Source organism: Elephas maximus, chromosome 5 (genome assembly GCF_024166365.1).
Source record: "Elephas maximus indicus isolate mEleMax1 chromosome 5, mEleMax1 primary haplotype, whole genome shotgun sequence".
Lineage (NCBI taxonomy): Eukaryota > Metazoa > Chordata > Mammalia > Proboscidea > Elephantidae > Elephas > Elephas maximus.
The window spans coordinates 83,289,442-83,307,882 of record NC_064823.1 but is presented as its reverse complement, the minus strand read 5'-3'; the positions used below and the strand labels follow the sequence as shown (position 1 = coordinate 83,307,882).

Below are 18,441 nucleotides of genomic sequence, written 5' to 3'. Positions count from 1 at the left end.
CGGGTCTGTCAGTTTGTCATACTGTGGAGGCTTGTGTGTTGCTGTGATGCTGGAAGCTATGCCACTGGTATACAAATACCAGCAGGGTCACCCATGGCAGATAGGTTTCAGCTGAGCTTCCAGACTAAGACAGACAAGGAAGAAGAAATTGGCAGTCTACTTCTGAAAAGAATTAGCCAGTGAACACCTTATGAATAGCAGCAGAACTTGATACAGTGCCAGAAGATGAGCCCCTCAGGTTGGAACCTGGCATGTACGAAGTATGAATCTAGGAAAGTTGGAAGTCATCAAAAATGAAATGGAACACATAAAGATCAATATCCTAGGCATTAGTGAGCTGAAATGGACTGGTATTGGCCATTTTGAATCAGATAATCTACTATGCCGGGAACAACAACTTTGAAGAGGAATGGCGTTGCATTCGTTGACAAAAAGAACATTTCAAGATCTATCCTGAAGTACAACGCTGTCAGTGATAGGGCAATATCCATACATCTGCAAGGAACACCATTTAATATGACTATTATTCAAATTTATGCACCAACCACTAAGGCCAAATATGAAGAAACTGAAGATCCTTACCAACTTCTGCAATCTGAAAGTGATCAAACATGCAGTCAGGATACACTGATAATTACTGGTGATTGGAATGAGAAAGTTGGAAACAAAGAAGGATCGGTAGTTGGAAAATATGGCCTTGGTGAAAGAAAAGATGCTGGAGATAACATGATTGAATTTTGCAAGACCAACGACTTCTTCATTGCAAATACCTTTTTTCACTGACATAAACGGCAACTATACACATGGACCTAACCAGATAAAATACACAGGAATCAAATCAACTACATCTGTGGAAAAAGACAATGGAAAAGCTGGATATCATCAGTCAGAAAAAGTCCAGCAACCAGCTTTGGATCAGACCATCAATTATTCATATGCGAGCTCAAGTTGAAACTGAAGAACAAGTCAACGAGAGCCAAAATACGACCTTGAGTATATCCCACCTGAATTTAGAGACCATCTCAAGAACAGATTTGACACATTGCACACTAATGACCGCAGACCAGACGAGTTATGAAATGACATCATACATGAAGAAAGTGAGAGGTCATTAAAAAGGGAAGAAAGAAAAGACCTAAATGGATGTCAGAAGAGACTCTGAAACTTGCTCTTGAATGTAGAGTAGCTAAAGAAAAAGGAAAAAATGATAAAGAAAAGAGCTGAGCAGAAGATTTCAAAAGGTGGCTGAAGAAGAGAAAGTAAAGTATTATGATGACGTGTATAAAGACCTGGAGATAGAAAACCAAAAGGTAAGAACACACTTGGCGTTTCTCAAGCTTAAAGAACTGAAGAAAAAATTCAAGCCTCGAGTTGCAATACTGAAGAATTCTATTAAATGATGCAGGGAGCATCAAAAGAAGATGGAAGGAATGCAAGAGTTTCTATACCAAAGAGAAGTGGTTGATGTTCAACCATTTCAGGAGGTATCATATGATCAGGAACCGATGGTACTGAAGGAAGAAATCCAAGCTGCACTAAAGGCATTGGTGAAAAACAAGGCTCCAGGAATTGACAGAATACCAATTGAGATGTTTCAACAAACAGATGCAGCTCTGGAAGTGCTCACTCATCTATGCCAAGAAATTTGAAAGACAGCTACCTGGCCAACTGACTGGAAGAGGTCCACATTTATGCCTATTCCCAAAAAAGGTGATCCACCCAAATGTGGAAATTATCAAACACATTTTTTTTTATCATTAACATCACATGCAAGCAAAATTTTGCTGAAGATCATTCAAAATAAGCTCCAGCAGTATATCGACAGGAAGCTTCCAGAAATTCAAGCCGGATTTAGAAGAGGGTGTGGAACCTGGATTATCATTGCTGATGTCAGATGGATCCTGGCTGAAAGCAGAGAATACCAGAAAGGTGTTTACCTGTGTTTTATTGACTATGTTAAGGCATTTGACTGTGTGGATCATAACAAATTTTGGGTAACATTACAGAGAATGGGAATTCAGGAACACTTAATTGTGCTCTTGAAGAATCTGTACATAGACCAAGAGGCAGTCATTTGAACAGAACAAGGGAATACTGCATGGCTTAAAGTCAGGAAAGGTGTGTGTCAGGGTTGTATCCTTTCACCATACCTATTCAGTCTGTATGCTGAACAAATAACCTGAGAAGCTGGACTACATGAAGAAAAATGGAGCATCAGAATTGGAGGAAGACTCATTAACAGATGACACAACTTTGCTTGCTGAAAGTGAAGAGGAGTTGAAGCACTTACTGATGAAGATCAAAGACCACAGCCTTCAGTATGGATTACAGCTCAGCATAAAGAAAACAAAAATCCTTACAACTAGTCCAGTAAGCAACAGCATGATGAATGGAGAAAAGATTGAGGTTGTCAAGGATTTCATTTTACTTGGATCCACAATCAACAGCCATGGAAGCAGCAGTCAAGAAATGAACAGACGCATTGGGCAAACGGGCTGCAAAAGACCTCTTTAAAGTGTTGAAAACCAAAGATGTCACCTTGAGGACTAATGTGGGCCTGACCTAAGCCATGGTGTTTTCAATCGCTTCATATGCATGTGAAAGCTGGGCACCAATAAGAAGACCAAAAAAGAATTGACACCTTTGAATTGTGGTCTTGGCGAAGATTACTGAATATACCATGGACTTCCAGAAAAACAAACAAATCTGTGTTGGAAGAAGTACAACCAGAATGCTCCTTAGAAGCAAGGATGGCGAAACTACATCTCACATACTTTGGACATCTTATCAGGAGCAATCCATCTCTGGAGAAGGACATTCACGCTTGGTAAAATAGAGGGTGAACAAAAAAAAGGAATACCCTCAATGAGATGGATTGACACGGTGGCTGCAACAATGGGCTAAAGCATAGCAACAATTGTAAGGATGGTACAGGACTGGGCAGCCTTTCATTCAGTTGTGCATAGGGTCACTATGAGATGAAACTGGCTGGACAACAACAACAACAACTTCATGATAGGCACTATTTGAGATACTGGGGATATAGTCATGCACAAGATAGACAAAGTCCCTGCCCTCATAGAGCTTACATTTTCCAAATTACATGTCAAAGAAAGCTTCTTTTGAAAGTAGTTTTGGCCTGGTTACTACTTTGTGTGTTCTACAACATAGGGAAGTAGATTGTATTACCAGTGCCTAATAAAACAGGACTGGTTTTGAACTATATTACATTCACAGAGATATTATAGGTGATAATAATCAAATTAAAGTGACTCCTCACTACTTCGTTTAATTTGATAATTTAGTTGATCATCGTGACTCAAAATATCAGCGTTTTTGTGGTAGATAATAAAGTAGCCCAAGAGTCCAGGTATAAAGTCATCTCTTACATGGTTTTGAAAAAGTTGGTGGCAATTGCAAAAGCCTCTTTTGGAGAGACTAACACTTGGTCATAGTACCCACACAGGTCATTTCTTAAAACATAGAACCACTGATGGTCACTAAGAGATACCATGAGCCAACTACCTCCATTATTGATTTATAGCATAGACAATATGTTTGCTGTGAAGTCTAGGTCTTTGGATTCAGGTCAACTTTTACAGACATTCCATTTAGTAGAATGTACTTGACATTGAATAATCTACCTTTCTATGGAGGGTTCAAGTTGAAGCACAAGGACGTCCATAAGAATAAGTGTTTGATGTCTCTTCAAGTTTTTCTTCGTCTGTCACACTTGATGGGATTTTTTGTAATTGCTCTTCAGAGCCCCATATTAAAACACTCACATCTCTCAGAGGGATTTTCCTTTTCTTTCTTATTTTTTAGAATTTAATTCTTTTATTTCAACAATTTACTCTAAATCTAGATTTCTTCATACCATACTATCTCCCTGACCACATGGGGGCGATATCTGACTTTCTCTAATTTCACAATAGGGAAGGAGAACCAAGATCAACAGTGCAAGGCTGACTCCCATGAGGTGGAGGCCAGACAAGCCTCTTCTCTCGGCCATCTTTACCAGATATGACACCAACTGTCCCTCCCACAGCACTCTCTACTCCTCTTCTGAGTTATATAATTCATTGCAATGGCCACACAGAACTCACAGACCATACTCATGATTATGGGGTTTATTAGGGAAGTAACAGGTTACAATTCAGGCTCAGAAACACTCAAGGATATGGTTCTTCCATCAGGACAGCCTCTTCCCAGCTATGCTCACAGGCATGCCTCTCCCTGGCCATAGGCCTCTGCCCAAAGGCACTCAGCTTTCTCTCTCCATGGGCCGGAAAGCCCATCATGTAGTCTACTGCCACCCAGTCTCTGCTGCCACTGCTTCTCACCGTCTTCAGGGTTACAACCGCTCTCTCTGTCTCCTGGGTCCAGGAGCTTCTCAACCCAGGGATCCCCGGTCCAAAAGATGTGCTGGCTCCTGGCAGTTCTTCCTTGGTGGTGGTGGGTTCCTCTGTTCCCCACCTCTGAGGCGGCTCATTTCAAATCCAGCGGGATGGCAAAACTGACCAATCTCATTGGTAGGCCACAGTTACCCTATCACACAATCCTGCCCAATCACTTGGGTGAGAGTTAAAAGACTATGGCTACAAAGGCCATATTAAGTAATTAATTACACCGCACTGTCTACCGTGTCTGTAACTACCATACCAAAAACTACACCTTCACTAAACCAAACTGGTTAACCAAACCTTAGAAGCCAGGGCTATATCCTCCCTGCTCATGTACCTAGTCCTTTATACTAATACAGATTCTATTTCACACCTTACTCAAAGACACTGCCAGCTGGGCAATGGCTTATGGGAAGAAGTGAGGAAAACTTCTGCTAAAAACATCTGGGGTTCAGATAAAAACAGTCACCGTACTTACCTCTTTTGTAATAATTTTCTCTTCAAAATCCCTATTTGGGGTTCACATTAGCCTGGTTTCACCTGTAAGGAGAACAGGACCTACATAGAGAGCATTATTGTTCTTCCTCAAACTCAACCAGTTAGCAGTTTGCATGGAACAGAGGAGGTGACAGTCCCTGAACTGGGAGCCCCTCAAATCTCTGAAAGATCTAGGAGAAGCTTCTCTGGGAGGGATATTTTATACCCTAGTGTCTCGGGTTGATTATGGCAGACTATGAAGATCGTGGCTACGCCAAGAGATTTGGAGGATACTCCAAACAGCGCATCTAGTTTTCAGATTTGCCACTCTGTTAGGAATGCTCAGTAGTGTGGGGGGGGGGGGGGCGGTGCGCAGGGGCTTGGGAAGATGACAGGAGCAGATGATGATTTTGTACTTTTAAAGAAATCGTGAAAAAATGGTATCCTTAGTCATTTCCCCAGCTCTTAGTAGAGTTATCAGAAATACTGTAGCAGCATCTCCTATTCTTGCCTGTTAAAATGGAAACTGGCTGTGATAGCTGACACCATCTGTGGTCAGAAAGTAGGTTCCCGTGATGGGTCATAGACCGAGTTCACAGAAAGCAACTTCAGACTTTCACTAGGTGACTGATTTGCTATTTGACCCCATCAAATGTCTTCTGAGTGGTATGAGTGGTATTTTTAGGTTTTCACCTCTACTACTCAGGTGTTGTTATTGTTCTTGTTGCATGCTGTTGAACTCGTAGTGACCATATACAAAGCAGAACTGCCCATAGAGTTTCCTAGGCTATAATCTATATGGGAGCAGATTGTCAGTTCTTTTCTCCTACAGAGCCATTGGGTGGGTTCGAACTGCTAATCTTTCGGTTAGCAGCTAAGTGCTTAACTATTGCTCCTTACTACTCAGGTAGCAGGATATATATAAATTTTATTTAATATAAGAAGAAAAAGTAGCTAAAGCAAGCAAACAAATAAAAAATCCTATTCACCCTACAACTATGGTCTGCATAGTAAACAGGTGAGGGAAGTTCTTGTAAATACAGCTCACCAACCTAATGAAGTCAACATAACTTATATAGAAATATACCCCATTAGTGCAATAAGCCTATCTATCTATCCTGTTAACTGTCTCACAGAGTGTCCTGATAATGAATGTCCTAATATCTGTAAAAAACTTGTGGACACCCCAGGAATCAGACAACCAGATAAATGCAAGAGGAAGCATAGTAAATTGCCCTGGGGCACCTGATTCCTTGCCGCCTTGGTGAGCCATTCCCTTGTCAAGGAGCCCTTGACTCTCTGTGGACCATTATGCTCTTAAGCGTCATATTTACACCAACCATATGAGAAAGTGGAGTGTTTTCCATATCATCTCCTGAGTCATACTATTTCTCCAGTCCTATGCCATTCAGGTTTTTCTGGTTGTTATTCCTGTACTTCATTTTCCTGTAGCTGATCTCCTCTTCATTATAGTGGATATGTTTAAAAGGCCATGCCTAAATTGCCTGCGTTTAGAAGCATGGGAAAATTCTCCAAGCATTTAATTTAGGCAATTACACACATGGTTCAGGAGACTGACATTTGCATAAGAGAAACAAATTTTTCTTCTGCTGCCTTGCCACCATCCTCTCCCTCCTTTCAAAAATAGACTTATATAGCACAAAATGTGTTCTTTGACTCCACCAGAATATGCAATTTCAAGCTGTGCTAGCAAAATTAATTCTGTTTAGGTACACCTGGAAAGTCCATTCTTTTGGGTCACTGGAGTGGAATGTAATGTACTGAAGCAGAAATTCACTATTGCCAAATAATTATGAGTCTTCCTAATAAACTATCTTAAATGAGAATTCAGATTATTAAATGCCAGGCCCTGAGAACCTGGGAACACAGAGTCTCCAGAGGAAGTCATGATGCTGAAACACAAGCTGGAGACAGCCTCTCATGAAACATGGGTTGCTGGTACCAAAAGGTTAATGATCACACACTTTTTCTTTTATTCTTACTTAAGTTCTTAAAGGGCAATTTAATGTCCCATATGTTGATATTAGTATCTATTATGGATTGAATTGTGATCCCCAAATATGTGTGTCAACTTGGCTAGGCCATGATTCCCAGTATTGTGTGGTTGTCCTCCATTTTGTGATCTGACTAATAAGGCAGGACACAATCTATAGGATTATGTTGTATCTTGAGTCAGTCTCTTTTAAGATATAAAAGAAAGAAGTGAACTGAGGGGAGAGGGACCTCACACCACCAAGAAAGAAGAGCTGGAAGCAGAGCATATCTTTTGGACCTGGGATCCCTGCACTGAGAAGCTCCTAGACCAGGGGATGATTGATGACAAGGACCTTCCTCCAGAACTGACAGAGAAAGAAAGCCTTCCCCTGGAGCTGGTGCCCTGAATTCAGACTTTTAGCCTCCTAGACTGTGAGAGAATAAACTCCTGTTTGTTAAAGCTATTCCCTTGTGGTATTTCTGTTATAGCAGCACTAGATAACTAAAACAGTATCCTTCGTGAGTACTCTTTCCACACTGTGTGACCATATGTCACCCTTGGATTTTTTCTGAGGACAGTTAGTTTCTTCCATCATTCATCTCATCATCCCATATTTTAAAGATGAAATAACCTCTTCTCCATATTTCACTTAAAAGCTTAAAGGCAATAACTTAAAGAAAAGTAGGTTCACCTAGTGGAGAAGAGAAAACACTGTAGATTAGATAAGTATTTCAGGTTCTAAAGAAGATTTCTTGGATAATAACTTAATGACATGGAAGAGCAACTATGAAAATGCAAAAATAATTACTTCTGAAAATTATTTATTAGTACACATTTTTCTCTACAAATTCTCATCTTACAAAACTAACCATTTCTAAAGATATAAATAATCAAGTTTATGTACAGGTGGCTTTCTTAAAAGTTTATTCATCTTGAACCCCGTAACTACAGCTAGTATCATCCAACCTCAGTTTCCTGACACCTCACCTCAGGGGTTATCTAGCCTCTGACACCTTCCAAGCCCCAACTCTTTTACCCTCTTTTTTCACCTTGTGCTTTAGTCATAATGAACTCCTTTCAAGCTCCTCCAATGTATCAGATTCATTATCAAATCCAAACATCCCTTGCTTCTACTGTTCCTATGTTTGTGTTACTCTCTCTTCTTTTTTCACCCCAGACATCCATCAGACCTTGAAGCTTTTTCTGTCATTTTACAGACCTTTTTCTGAAACCCATATTTAATTTCTCTTCCCTCTATGAGTGCTCCCATGTGAACCTGAGTTTATTAATCTTTATTAGTTTCCTACGGTTTCCATAACAAAGACTACACTGGATGACTTAAAACAACAGAAATCTATTGTCTCTTAGTTCTGGATGCCAGAACTCCAAATTCAAAGTGTCAGCAGGGCTAAGCCCTCTCTTAAGGCTCTAGATGAAGGTCCTGTCTTGCCTCTTCTTAGCTTCTGCTGGTTCTTGGCAATCCTTGTATAATCCTTGGTGTCCCTTGATATCCTTACTGGTTAGCAACACTCAGGAAAACCAAAAACACAGCAATCATTTTAACATGGAGAATTATTATAAGGAATGCTTAAATAAGGATTGGAAGATGTTAAGAATTGAATCGTGTCCCCCAAAAACGTGTGTCAATTTGGCTAGGCTATGATTCCCAACATTGTGTGATCGTCCACCATTTTTTCATCTAATGTGATTTTCCTATGTGTTATAATTCCTACCTCTAGAATATTAATGAGGTGAGATTAGTGACAGTTATGTTAATGAGGCAGGACTCGATCTATAAAATTAGGTTTTGTCTTAAGTCAATCTCTTTTGAGATATAAAAGAGAGAAGTGAGTAGAGAGTCGGGGGACCTTGTACTACCAAGAAAGCAGCACCAGGAGCAAAGCATGTCCTTTGGACCCAGAGTCCCTGCCCTGAGAAGCTCCTTGACCAGGGAAGACTGAGGACAAGAACCTTACTCCAGAACCAACAGAGAGAAAAAGCCTTCTCTGGAGCTGTACCCTGAATTTGAAATTGTAGCCTCCTAGACTGTGAGAGAATAAGTTCTCTTTGTTAAAGCAATCCATTTGTGGTATTTCTGTTATAGTAGCACAAGATAGAAGACTAAAAGGCATAAGGGACACACTGAGGTAACACTGAGCTAGTAACTTCAGGATGCTGCTACTCTGTTAGGCAGAGATGGGGGAGGTGGACCAAGGGAAAGAGGATGGGATTCTCAGAACCTAAAGCTGTGACATCCAATATGGCAGCCACCAGCGACACGCAGCTACTGAGCATTTTGAATGTGGAAAGTCCAAATTGAGATGTGCTGTAAGTGTAAACTGTAGGGTCACTATGAGTCAGAACTGACTCGACGGCAATGGGTTTGGTTTCTTTTTTTTTGGAAGGGGGGTAAGTGTAAAATACATATTAGATTTCAAAGACTAAGTATGAAAAAGATTACAAAATTTCTCATTAATGATGTTTTTAATAAGATAATTGTATTTTTAATGTCTGTCTCCTCCAACTGGAGGTGCAGCTCCAAGGGGTAGTGATAATGTTTGGCTTGCTCAAGAAACATTTGTTGGGAATCTCTCTGGGCCAGTTTGTAACCTGTGTGGAAACTGTGAATAGTTGAGTATAGGATTAGGAAAGGATGCTAGATAACAATGCTGTTGCTGTTGTTGTTGTTGTTAGGTGTCATCAAGTTGGTTTCCAGCTCATAGTGGCCCTGTGTACAACAGATAAGGATGTTAGGGCCAGATAATAAAAGATCTTGATTGCCATGAGAAAGAATTTATATTTTATTCTAGAGACAGTGTAGATCCATTAAATGTTCCTAACCTGAAATGATCAAATCTTTCTTTTAAAGGATAAATCTGGCTGTGGTTTGAATTGAGATGGTAGAGACTAGAAGCCAAGATATTATTAAAGTAGATTATTTTAAAAACGGCCATGAATTTCTTGCATTCCTGTATGCACATGCCTTTTGCAATGTGATTTTGCCACTCTTCCCATCCCAAGCCTTTAAATTTGATATTGGCCATGTGACTTGCTTTGGCCAATGGGGCAGATGTGATCCAAGCAGAGGCTTGACAAGCATTTGCACACTGGTGCTTGCCTGGGAATTGCCTGGGAGCATGCGGCTCTCATATGAAGTAGTCTGGACTAGACTCCTGGAGGATAAGGGACTGTACTAGTTTTCTGTTTTTATTGAGTTGGCTCCAACTTATGGCAATCCCATGTACAATAGAACAAAATGCTGCCCAGTCCTGTGCCATCCCCATGATCAGTTGGAGATCAGATGCTGTTCCATTGTGATCCACAGGGTTTTCATTGGGTGATTTTTGGAAGCAGGCCAGGCCTTTCTTTCTAGTCTGTTTTGCTGTAGAAGGTTCACTGAAACTTGTTCAGCATCACAGCAATGTGCAAGAGGAGCATTGGCCAGAAATAGAATCTGGGTCCTGGGGCTGCAGTAACAAATTTCTACAAACTCGGTGGCTTAAAACAACAAAAACTAATTCTTTCACAGTTCTGGAGTCCAGAAGTTCAAAATCAAGGTGTCAGCCATCTTGATTCCTTCTGAATGTTCTGAAGAAGAATCCATTTCATGTCTCACTCCTAGCTTCTGGTGGCTGTTGGCAAACCTTGACATTCCTTGGCTTGTAGATGCATCATTCCAGTCTCTGCCCTTGTATTCACATGGCTTCCTTTCCGGTTCTCTGTGTGTCTTCTCCTTTTCTTTCTCTTATAAAGATATCTGTCATTGAATTTAGGGCCCACCCTAATCCAGGATGATCTCATCTAGAGATTGTTACCTTAATTACCCCTGCAAAGACCCTTATTCCAAATAAGGTGCCATTCTGAGGTTTCAGGCAGACATAACTTTTAGGAGGCCACTTTTCAACCTATGACAGAGACCATGTGGAAGGAGACGTCCAGTCTTCCCAACTGTCTCAGTCATCCAAAGTCCGGCCCCAGACATGTGAGCAAAGTCATCCCAGACCACCCAGCTCCCGTTGTGCTGGCCCAACAAAAACAGCCCAGCCAATCTACTGAAACATGAGAAATAATAAATTACCAGAGTTTTAAGCCACTAAGTTTTAGAGTCGCTTGTCATGTGGCAAAAACTGACTGATCCGTAGCCTAGAAAAAAAGTAGTAATAATTCAGCCCCTAATTGAATGTTTCTACTGACCGGAAGTACAGTACATGATGCGGGGGGGGGTTATTGCAGTGTTGGGCAACTCTCACTTCTGGAACATCTTCCTTTTACTAAGCAAACATCTGCTTCCTTGTAATTCAACCTTCTTGGTCTTAATTCTATCCTCAAAGAACCCAAAGCAAATCTACCTCTTTTTCACATTAAAGCCCTTCACATGTTTAAGGACGATTCTGAAGTGAAGTCTCTTCTCTTAACAGACATGTATCCAAATAATTATAAATGGGAGAACATACTCGGCAGTGTCATGGTGGTATTTTGCCCCAGATACTATAAGCTTCTTGAAGGCAAAGACCATTACATCTAGTTTGTTTTTTTTTTTAACACATATCCAAATCTATGCCACACAGTAAGCTCTCATTGAAGCAATGAATCTCAACCACTTTATAAACTTCCTCCACGCTGCTTATATGTATAGTTCCTCCCACTCCCATTAGAAACGTATCTCAGCTTAAACAGTGATTCTTAGCAGGGGGGCATACTAGAATCTTGGGATGGGAGAGGCATGTGTAGTTTGACTAATTTCCCAGGAGATTCCAACATACTCTTAGATTGCAAATTGAAAATCACTTTACTAAAATTTTGATGGAACAATGATTGAACAATTAACTCAGCATGGGAGTCAATAGACTCCACCAAGGAAGTGACATTTATAATAGGTCTGAAAAGCAAAAATAAATATTTATCAGATAAGAAGTGGAGGAAGGACATGTCAGACAAAGAGAATAAGATGTGCAGAAGCAAATGTTGTATCTAAAATGACTGATTTTAAACAGTAATCTATTTTCTTTTTATACAACTGAACATAGACCCTCCAAGGAAATCTAGGAAATTTACATTGCAGGATCGAAAGTTTACAGAGAAATCATTCAAATAAATTGTTGTGATAGTTTTTTTGCCTTTTCTCAAAATATTTTCATTTTCAAAAACCTGCCTAAAACCTAACCAAGTCATTTCTATCTAAATCTCATTCCTCAGAGCCAATTCCATGCAGACAGCAATAGGATGTGATGACTGTCTTATTTGCCTCAACTGTCAGTTTCAGTAGCTCTTAAATCTTGTTGACTTTATAAAATTGAATCTAACCTTGGTTTTGCCATACATGTTAATTAGCCTCTGATGAAAGTGCTGATATCAATCAAAATCTAACACCTGGAACCAGATTCTCATACATACAAAACTTGTAGTATTTCCCTTAAAACACACATGTACTGCCTCACATCAATATACACAGTAAATAACTCTTTGAAGATATTACTGCCTTAAAATGCTTCTGAATTTCTCTTCACTGGAGCATCTCAAACACCATCTCCCACATATAGTGAGATTAATCTTAAAAAGCATCATCTTCTACAAGCAGGTACAAACCCTTGTCTGCCCTCAGGGATACGCCAGCCAATGAGAGGCCATTCTGGTGATGTAATGCTTGCTAACTTATCATCTTGCAGAAGTGATTGAGGAAGGTGCTTTTCACAGCATCAAACATTAATTGAAATTAACTTTCTTATGTGGCTAATTTTTAGTTCCTATGCCACCTCTGGGAAATCCTGGTGGTGTAGTGGTTAAGTGCTACAGCTGCTAACCAAAGGGTCGGCAGTTCGAATCCGCCAGGTGCTTCTTGGAAGCTCTATGGGGGCAGTTCTACTCTGTCCTATAGGGTTGCTATGAGTCGGAATGGACTCGACGGCACTGGTTTTGGGTTTGGTATACCACCTCTGATACTTCATAAATACTTTGCTTGGGACAGCCCTGAAATAGTTATGCAAATCATTAGATTAAATAATTTCTTTTGATTATTGACATCTGTACCCACCATCATTTGCAAATGATAATTCCCCACCTTTCTTGAGAAATCACTTGTATACCCTGGACCTTACGTAAACAGACCAGAGCTTCAAACCAGTTCGTTCAGATTAGAACCCCTGCTGAGAATTTGTATTTCCACCCGAGATGTACTGAATCCGAATCTATGTTTTAACAAGATCTCCAGGTGATTCTTACATATGATAAATTTTGAGAACCACAAGAGGTTCTCATGGCACAGTGGTTAAGAGGGTGTCTGCTAACCAAAAGGTCGACGTTCAAATCCACCAGCTGCTCTTTGGAAACCTTATGGGGCAGCTCTGCTCTGTCCTCTAGGGTGGATATGAGTCGGAATTGACTCCTCGGCAAGGGGTACAGGCTCTACTGATGGTTCTCAGAATCGGTCCTAACCAGCAACATTAACACTTGGTAGAAATACATATTCTCAGCGGGGGTTCGAATTGGATCGAACCAAAGCCCTGAAACAAACAAAAAATGGATTAATGCTAGCCAGCCACTGATAAACTTATATTCTTTTCTCAGACATTGACTTCCTTGCAAATCAAATAAAAAAGAACCTTTTTTATTTATATATATTTATCATATTTGTCACTGCCTGCTTCTTAATATATATAATGTATAATTCAAATAGAATTCAAAATTGGTATTATATTGAACCTTAAATTTTCAGTACTTCAAAGAGACAGTTTTTACATGTATAGCACGTGAAAGATGAAACTTAACAGAAGACAACCCTAGAATACCAATGGCAAGTCCACCAAGAAGCATACAAAATTACAGAGAAGAATTTCTTTCACTGTTTTTTTGTGGCGAAAAGCATTTATAGAGGAAATAGAAACTCAGCTGGTGAATTACAGATATCACCATTGTCTTTTTCATCCTGAGAAGATCCTGCTTCATTGGATGCACTGGCTGAGGCAGCAGGAAGCAGGGCTTGTTGGGCAGCCTGCTGCGTTTGAAGCCATTCCTGCTGGGCCAATTCTGCTTGTCGCTATCTAGCTTTTGCAAATAATTCCTGTTACTGCCTCAATAATTCTTTTTCAGGGATGCCAAGGTTTTCCAAATGAGAATTGGCCTTTCTTCTTTTTAACGCTACCATCTTCCATTCTTTTAAGGCTTCTTTTACTTCACTGATACAAAAGCCAAAGCCCAAACTTTCTGGTGTTTATATGACATGCTCAGATGAGATGGTCTTCTTTTCTGATTTGTTGCAAATTTCATTGGCTTTAGAAGATATAAGGTGAATGAGTTCAGTGCATCAGTTCACCAGCAGCTCCCGGGCATCACTGGGCACCCAGACACTGGGGAGAGTCTCTTTGATCATCTTATTGATAGCAGCTCTGGGTATAATGAGATCATCGTCGTTGCCAGATGAGGAAGCCATTGTACATTCCTATCTCTAGTGCCCGACTTTGAAAGACCTCTGGGCCACTACCATGTTCAAACTTCATTTTCACATCAGCCCATTTTATTCCAAAGAAAACAAAAATATTTGGAACAAGTATTTGAATAACCAGCTGTGTTCACAATGATATCATAATCTTCTGCCTAGTGAGTAATTCACAGGACTCCGTTGATGCTACCAAATGCTTTGAATGTCCAAAGAAGCCCTAGCCAAGGCCAGGTGAAGACCATTGTTGCTATTGATTGCTGTCAAGTCGGGTGTGACTCATGGCAACCTTATGTATAACAGAATGAAAAGTTGCCTGGTCCTGTGCCATATTCACGACTGTCGGTGTATTTGAGTCCATTGTTGTGGATATTGTGTCAGTCCATCTCACTGACACATCACATAATCTAATTCCATGAATACAGGATAAATGGCTATTGGCTTCCACCAAAAAAATGTGCAAACATGCACACACTGAGTAAAAATGTTAAGCAGGTGTTATTTCATGCAACAGCTCATTCCCATTTTTTCTTCCTCCACTCCAAACCTCACTCTTTAAGCAAAAGAATGCATACCAAGCATGCTATGAAAAGTATAATTTGGAAGAGGAGGGTCATGATATCTGAGTAGTCCTGTAGTTTATTTGATCCGATGCTCAGGAAGAATCAACTCAGACTGCTATACCAGTTGTGTGATTTGAAATGGAGGGTGTAACTCAAAGATGATGAGCTATGAGTGCTCACAGTAAAAGTGTAGGAAAATTACTATATTATGACTTTTTCCTTTTTGTTTCTTTTGTCAGAATATCCTCCTAACCCTCTGAGAAAACTGCAGTGATTTTTGGCACATGAGTCTTTCTTGGGACCTTTTTACTTGTTCAGGTCATGGTAATACAGTTAAATTGGGGTGGGGTGGAATTATGGAATCACAGAATGTTTCAAACCTGGCCGTGAATAATGTCTCTACCGTATAGGAGAGCGGCGAGTCACTTTAACTTCAGAGAGCCACAATTTCCTCATCTATTAAACTGAAATAATACTTAAATATTAATTATTTAAAATAATGTGTGTAAATTGACTGGCAAGTAGAAGGTACTCCATTGATAGTAGCTATGTTTATTACTGTTTTGCCATATACAAATAATATCCAAGCGACTTTCCTTTCAAATTTGAAAATCAAGTTATATGAAAATTTCGATTATGAATTAAGCTATTTTATTTCCATCAAAGATTTAGTTTGTACTTGAATCTTAACCAAGTTATTTGGTAGTTCTTTTTAATATATTAATATTCCAAAGTGAATGCTTTGTAAAAATATGATTTTATGTAGTATCATTCTAAATAATGGCGGTGGTGGTAGCATCAGTGGTAGTAGCAGTAGCAGCACATTTCTCCTAGAGACCTGATGACATTTTTACCAATATTGCTTTTCCAATGCTTAAGAAAGGGTCCTGGAAGGCATTACTCTTGCCATCCAGTCAGCTTATTGAAAAATGAAAAATGCAACTTATCAACATCGAACAAAACGAGTAGCTTTCTTTTTTCAGTAAACTAGATTGAACTAAAATGTTTTGATGTTGTTTCTATCCAGTTAAACACACCGAAACACTTCTAAAAATTGATTTGAGATTTCGAATTTCAGGGGCTATTTAGTTCACTTCATCAAAATTTACCAAATGCCTAACCTGTGCATGGAGAATTCCAAAGATTAAAAACAACAACCAGAAAGATGTGGTTCCTGCCTCTTTGGTGTTGATGTCCCCTAGTTAATGTATCTGACACAGTGCACACTCCATTACAAGTGCTATAGTGGAGTTGGATATAAAGCTACTGGAAAAATAAGTGGTGGAACTTTTAATTCAACATTAGAAGGGTGTTTTTTAGAAAATTATAGACCAGTGACATTTTACTGGTTTTTAAATAAGAATAATAAGTTTCTTATTTGGGTGAGAACAACAATTTTCACATGCACAGTTCAGTGACGTTCAATACGTTCATCATGTTGCTCAACCAAAAACTTCATTGTTTTTATTCACACGGTAAAGCACTAAACCAGCAAGTCAATGTATGAAACCATTCACTGGTAACATTGGGGGTGTGAGAATATTCTTAAATAAAGCATGCTGAAAGTTATCTGCTGTTTTCTTTGAGTACATTCACTGAATAAGAAGTTCTCCTGGCTTTTAATGGGACTATATATACATATATCCCTTGTAATCGTATGTTGGATATTTTTTATTTGACTTGCACTGGAATGCTTATCCACACATAAATGATGCTACTGTTACATCAGGAATATTTCTATTTAAAGGACAGCTTGTGCTGAACTGTCTATATTTTGTCTCTCCTTTGTGACCAATATCCTGTATTTTAGAAGTAGCTGACTGGAATTATGGATAATTGGATCCATCATGGATTATAGCTTTTCATCATGGAAAACTAACTGAGCTGCCTGGAAACTGAACCTAGAGTCTTGGTCTCATTGTGCCCTAGCCACCTTAAATATCATACATGAAACTGTTTGTCTAAGTAAGTGTGTGTGTGTGTGTGTGTGTGTGTGTGTGTGTGTGTGTGTATGGTGTAGCCTTCTTCATTCTAAAAAGGATTTGAAGTGGTTGGAATTATAGGTGTAATAAAAATCCACTATATTCAATGTGCTAAAAATATGAAATGCTCAGATAAATTTAAACATAAAGGATACTTTTTGTTTCCTCCATCAGCTGTTAGGAAGAAGGCTAGCTTTATCACTCCAGTTCCAGGAGGTGTGGGACCCATGACTGTGGCGATGCTTCTGAAAAACACCCTCTTGGCGGCTAAAAAAATCATTTACTAGAGCGTGTGAAAGAACAAGGTGAACTGAAGTCATGCCATTTATTTATTGGACAAAGGACAGAAAACTTTGTATTTTACTATGAAGCTATTTATTTCTACACTGTATTTATTTTTTCATGGATGGAATCATTGTGGATCAGATGATTCGTATAATTTTATGCATTTCCTGCTAACAGATTTTGAGTTTTAGGAAAAAACAAAACAGTTCCAATGAAAATTTTGGTGACATTTGTTTTGTGAATAATATTTGTTCATAATGTTAAAACAATAAAGGGCTCATGCTAAATGAATATATTTTTGATGCTCAGTTAAATATCACACATAGTATGCTTTCAACAAATGTTTTGTCAGCCAAATTGGCACCCCTGTAAAATGTAGTTTGTGTTTTGCCATACATGCTCAATTTTTAATACATTTTATGTTAAGTGTCATACAGTTTTTAAAAGCATACTTGATAAAAGAAAGGCAGAATATTAAAAATCTTGATTTCATTCCTCCCCAAATGTATCTGATGAAGCCATCCTAATGAAAATGATGCTCTATTAGAGGAAAGGATAATGTTCAAGGAATGCAATGCTGCCTGGAAAAGTAATGATTATGTCCAATTGTGACTAACTGCTTGCCTTAGTGAAAGTATATGAAGCACGTCATTTTTTTTTTTTTTTTCTTCCAGAAAAGTATTTGGACAGCACATTCACTGAGGAATAATGGGAAATCCAAAAATAAAGGAAACAGGACAAAAACTAAGGTTGGATTTTCCTGCAAGTGTCACACAAATATAGTGTAAGCCAGGCCATCATTAAAGTACAACAGTTGTTTGTTAAAAAAAAAAAAAAAATTCAGAAATCTAATAGGAAAATGTGATACTTTCAAGGTACCAAGGCTAAACCTTAGGATATGACGCAAAATCTACTCCTTTGTTACTCTTTCCTCTTCTGTTATGGCATTTGGTTCCCAAAGCAAATGCAATGTTTCTACACACAATTTTTAATCAGGAAATACACGTGAATATCAGTCGAAGACTATTTTGTGATTACTGTATATTTCAAAAATAACGTACCGATGCATATAATGTGTATAGCACACCTAGGAAAACGTGCGAGGGAGTTGTAAGGTTGGTAAAAAACATAATGTGTGTGTTATCTGTGTAAAAATATGATACTGTAACCTCTTAAAGGAGCCCTGGTTGCACAGGGTTTAAGCACTTGGCTGCTAACCAAAAGATTGGCAGTTCAAACCCACCAGCAGCTCCACCGGGGAAAGATGCGGCAATCTGCTTCTGTAAAGATTACAGCCTTGAAA

At 39.2% G+C, this 18,441-nt stretch overlaps 1 protein-coding gene and 1 pseudogene across 14 annotated transcripts in view; one reads left to right on the top strand and one right to left on the bottom strand.

The window, feature by feature from the left end:
- Nucleotides 1-17,892, top strand: part of MTHFD2L (methylenetetrahydrofolate dehydrogenase (NADP+ dependent) 2 like) — a 224,514-nt gene extending 206,622 nt beyond the window's left edge. For 13 of the 14 annotated variants that reach the window (XM_049885999.1, XM_049885997.1, XM_049885996.1 and 10 more), the window contains 2 exons: nucleotides 17,028-17,158; nucleotides 17,813-17,892. In XM_049885999.1, the coding sequence (XP_049741956.1) occupies nucleotides 17,028-17,140 (113 nt within the window). In that variant the 3' untranslated portion in view covers nucleotides 17,141-17,158; nucleotides 17,813-17,892. Of the gene's footprint in view, nucleotides 1-17,027; nucleotides 17,159-17,812 lie in introns of those variants that run through there. The other variant, XM_049886000.1, reaches the window with a different exon arrangement.
- LOC126077483 (protein Dr1-like) lies at nucleotides 13,739-14,302 on the bottom strand (annotated as a pseudogene).
- Nucleotides 17,893-18,441: the final 549 nt, after the last annotated feature.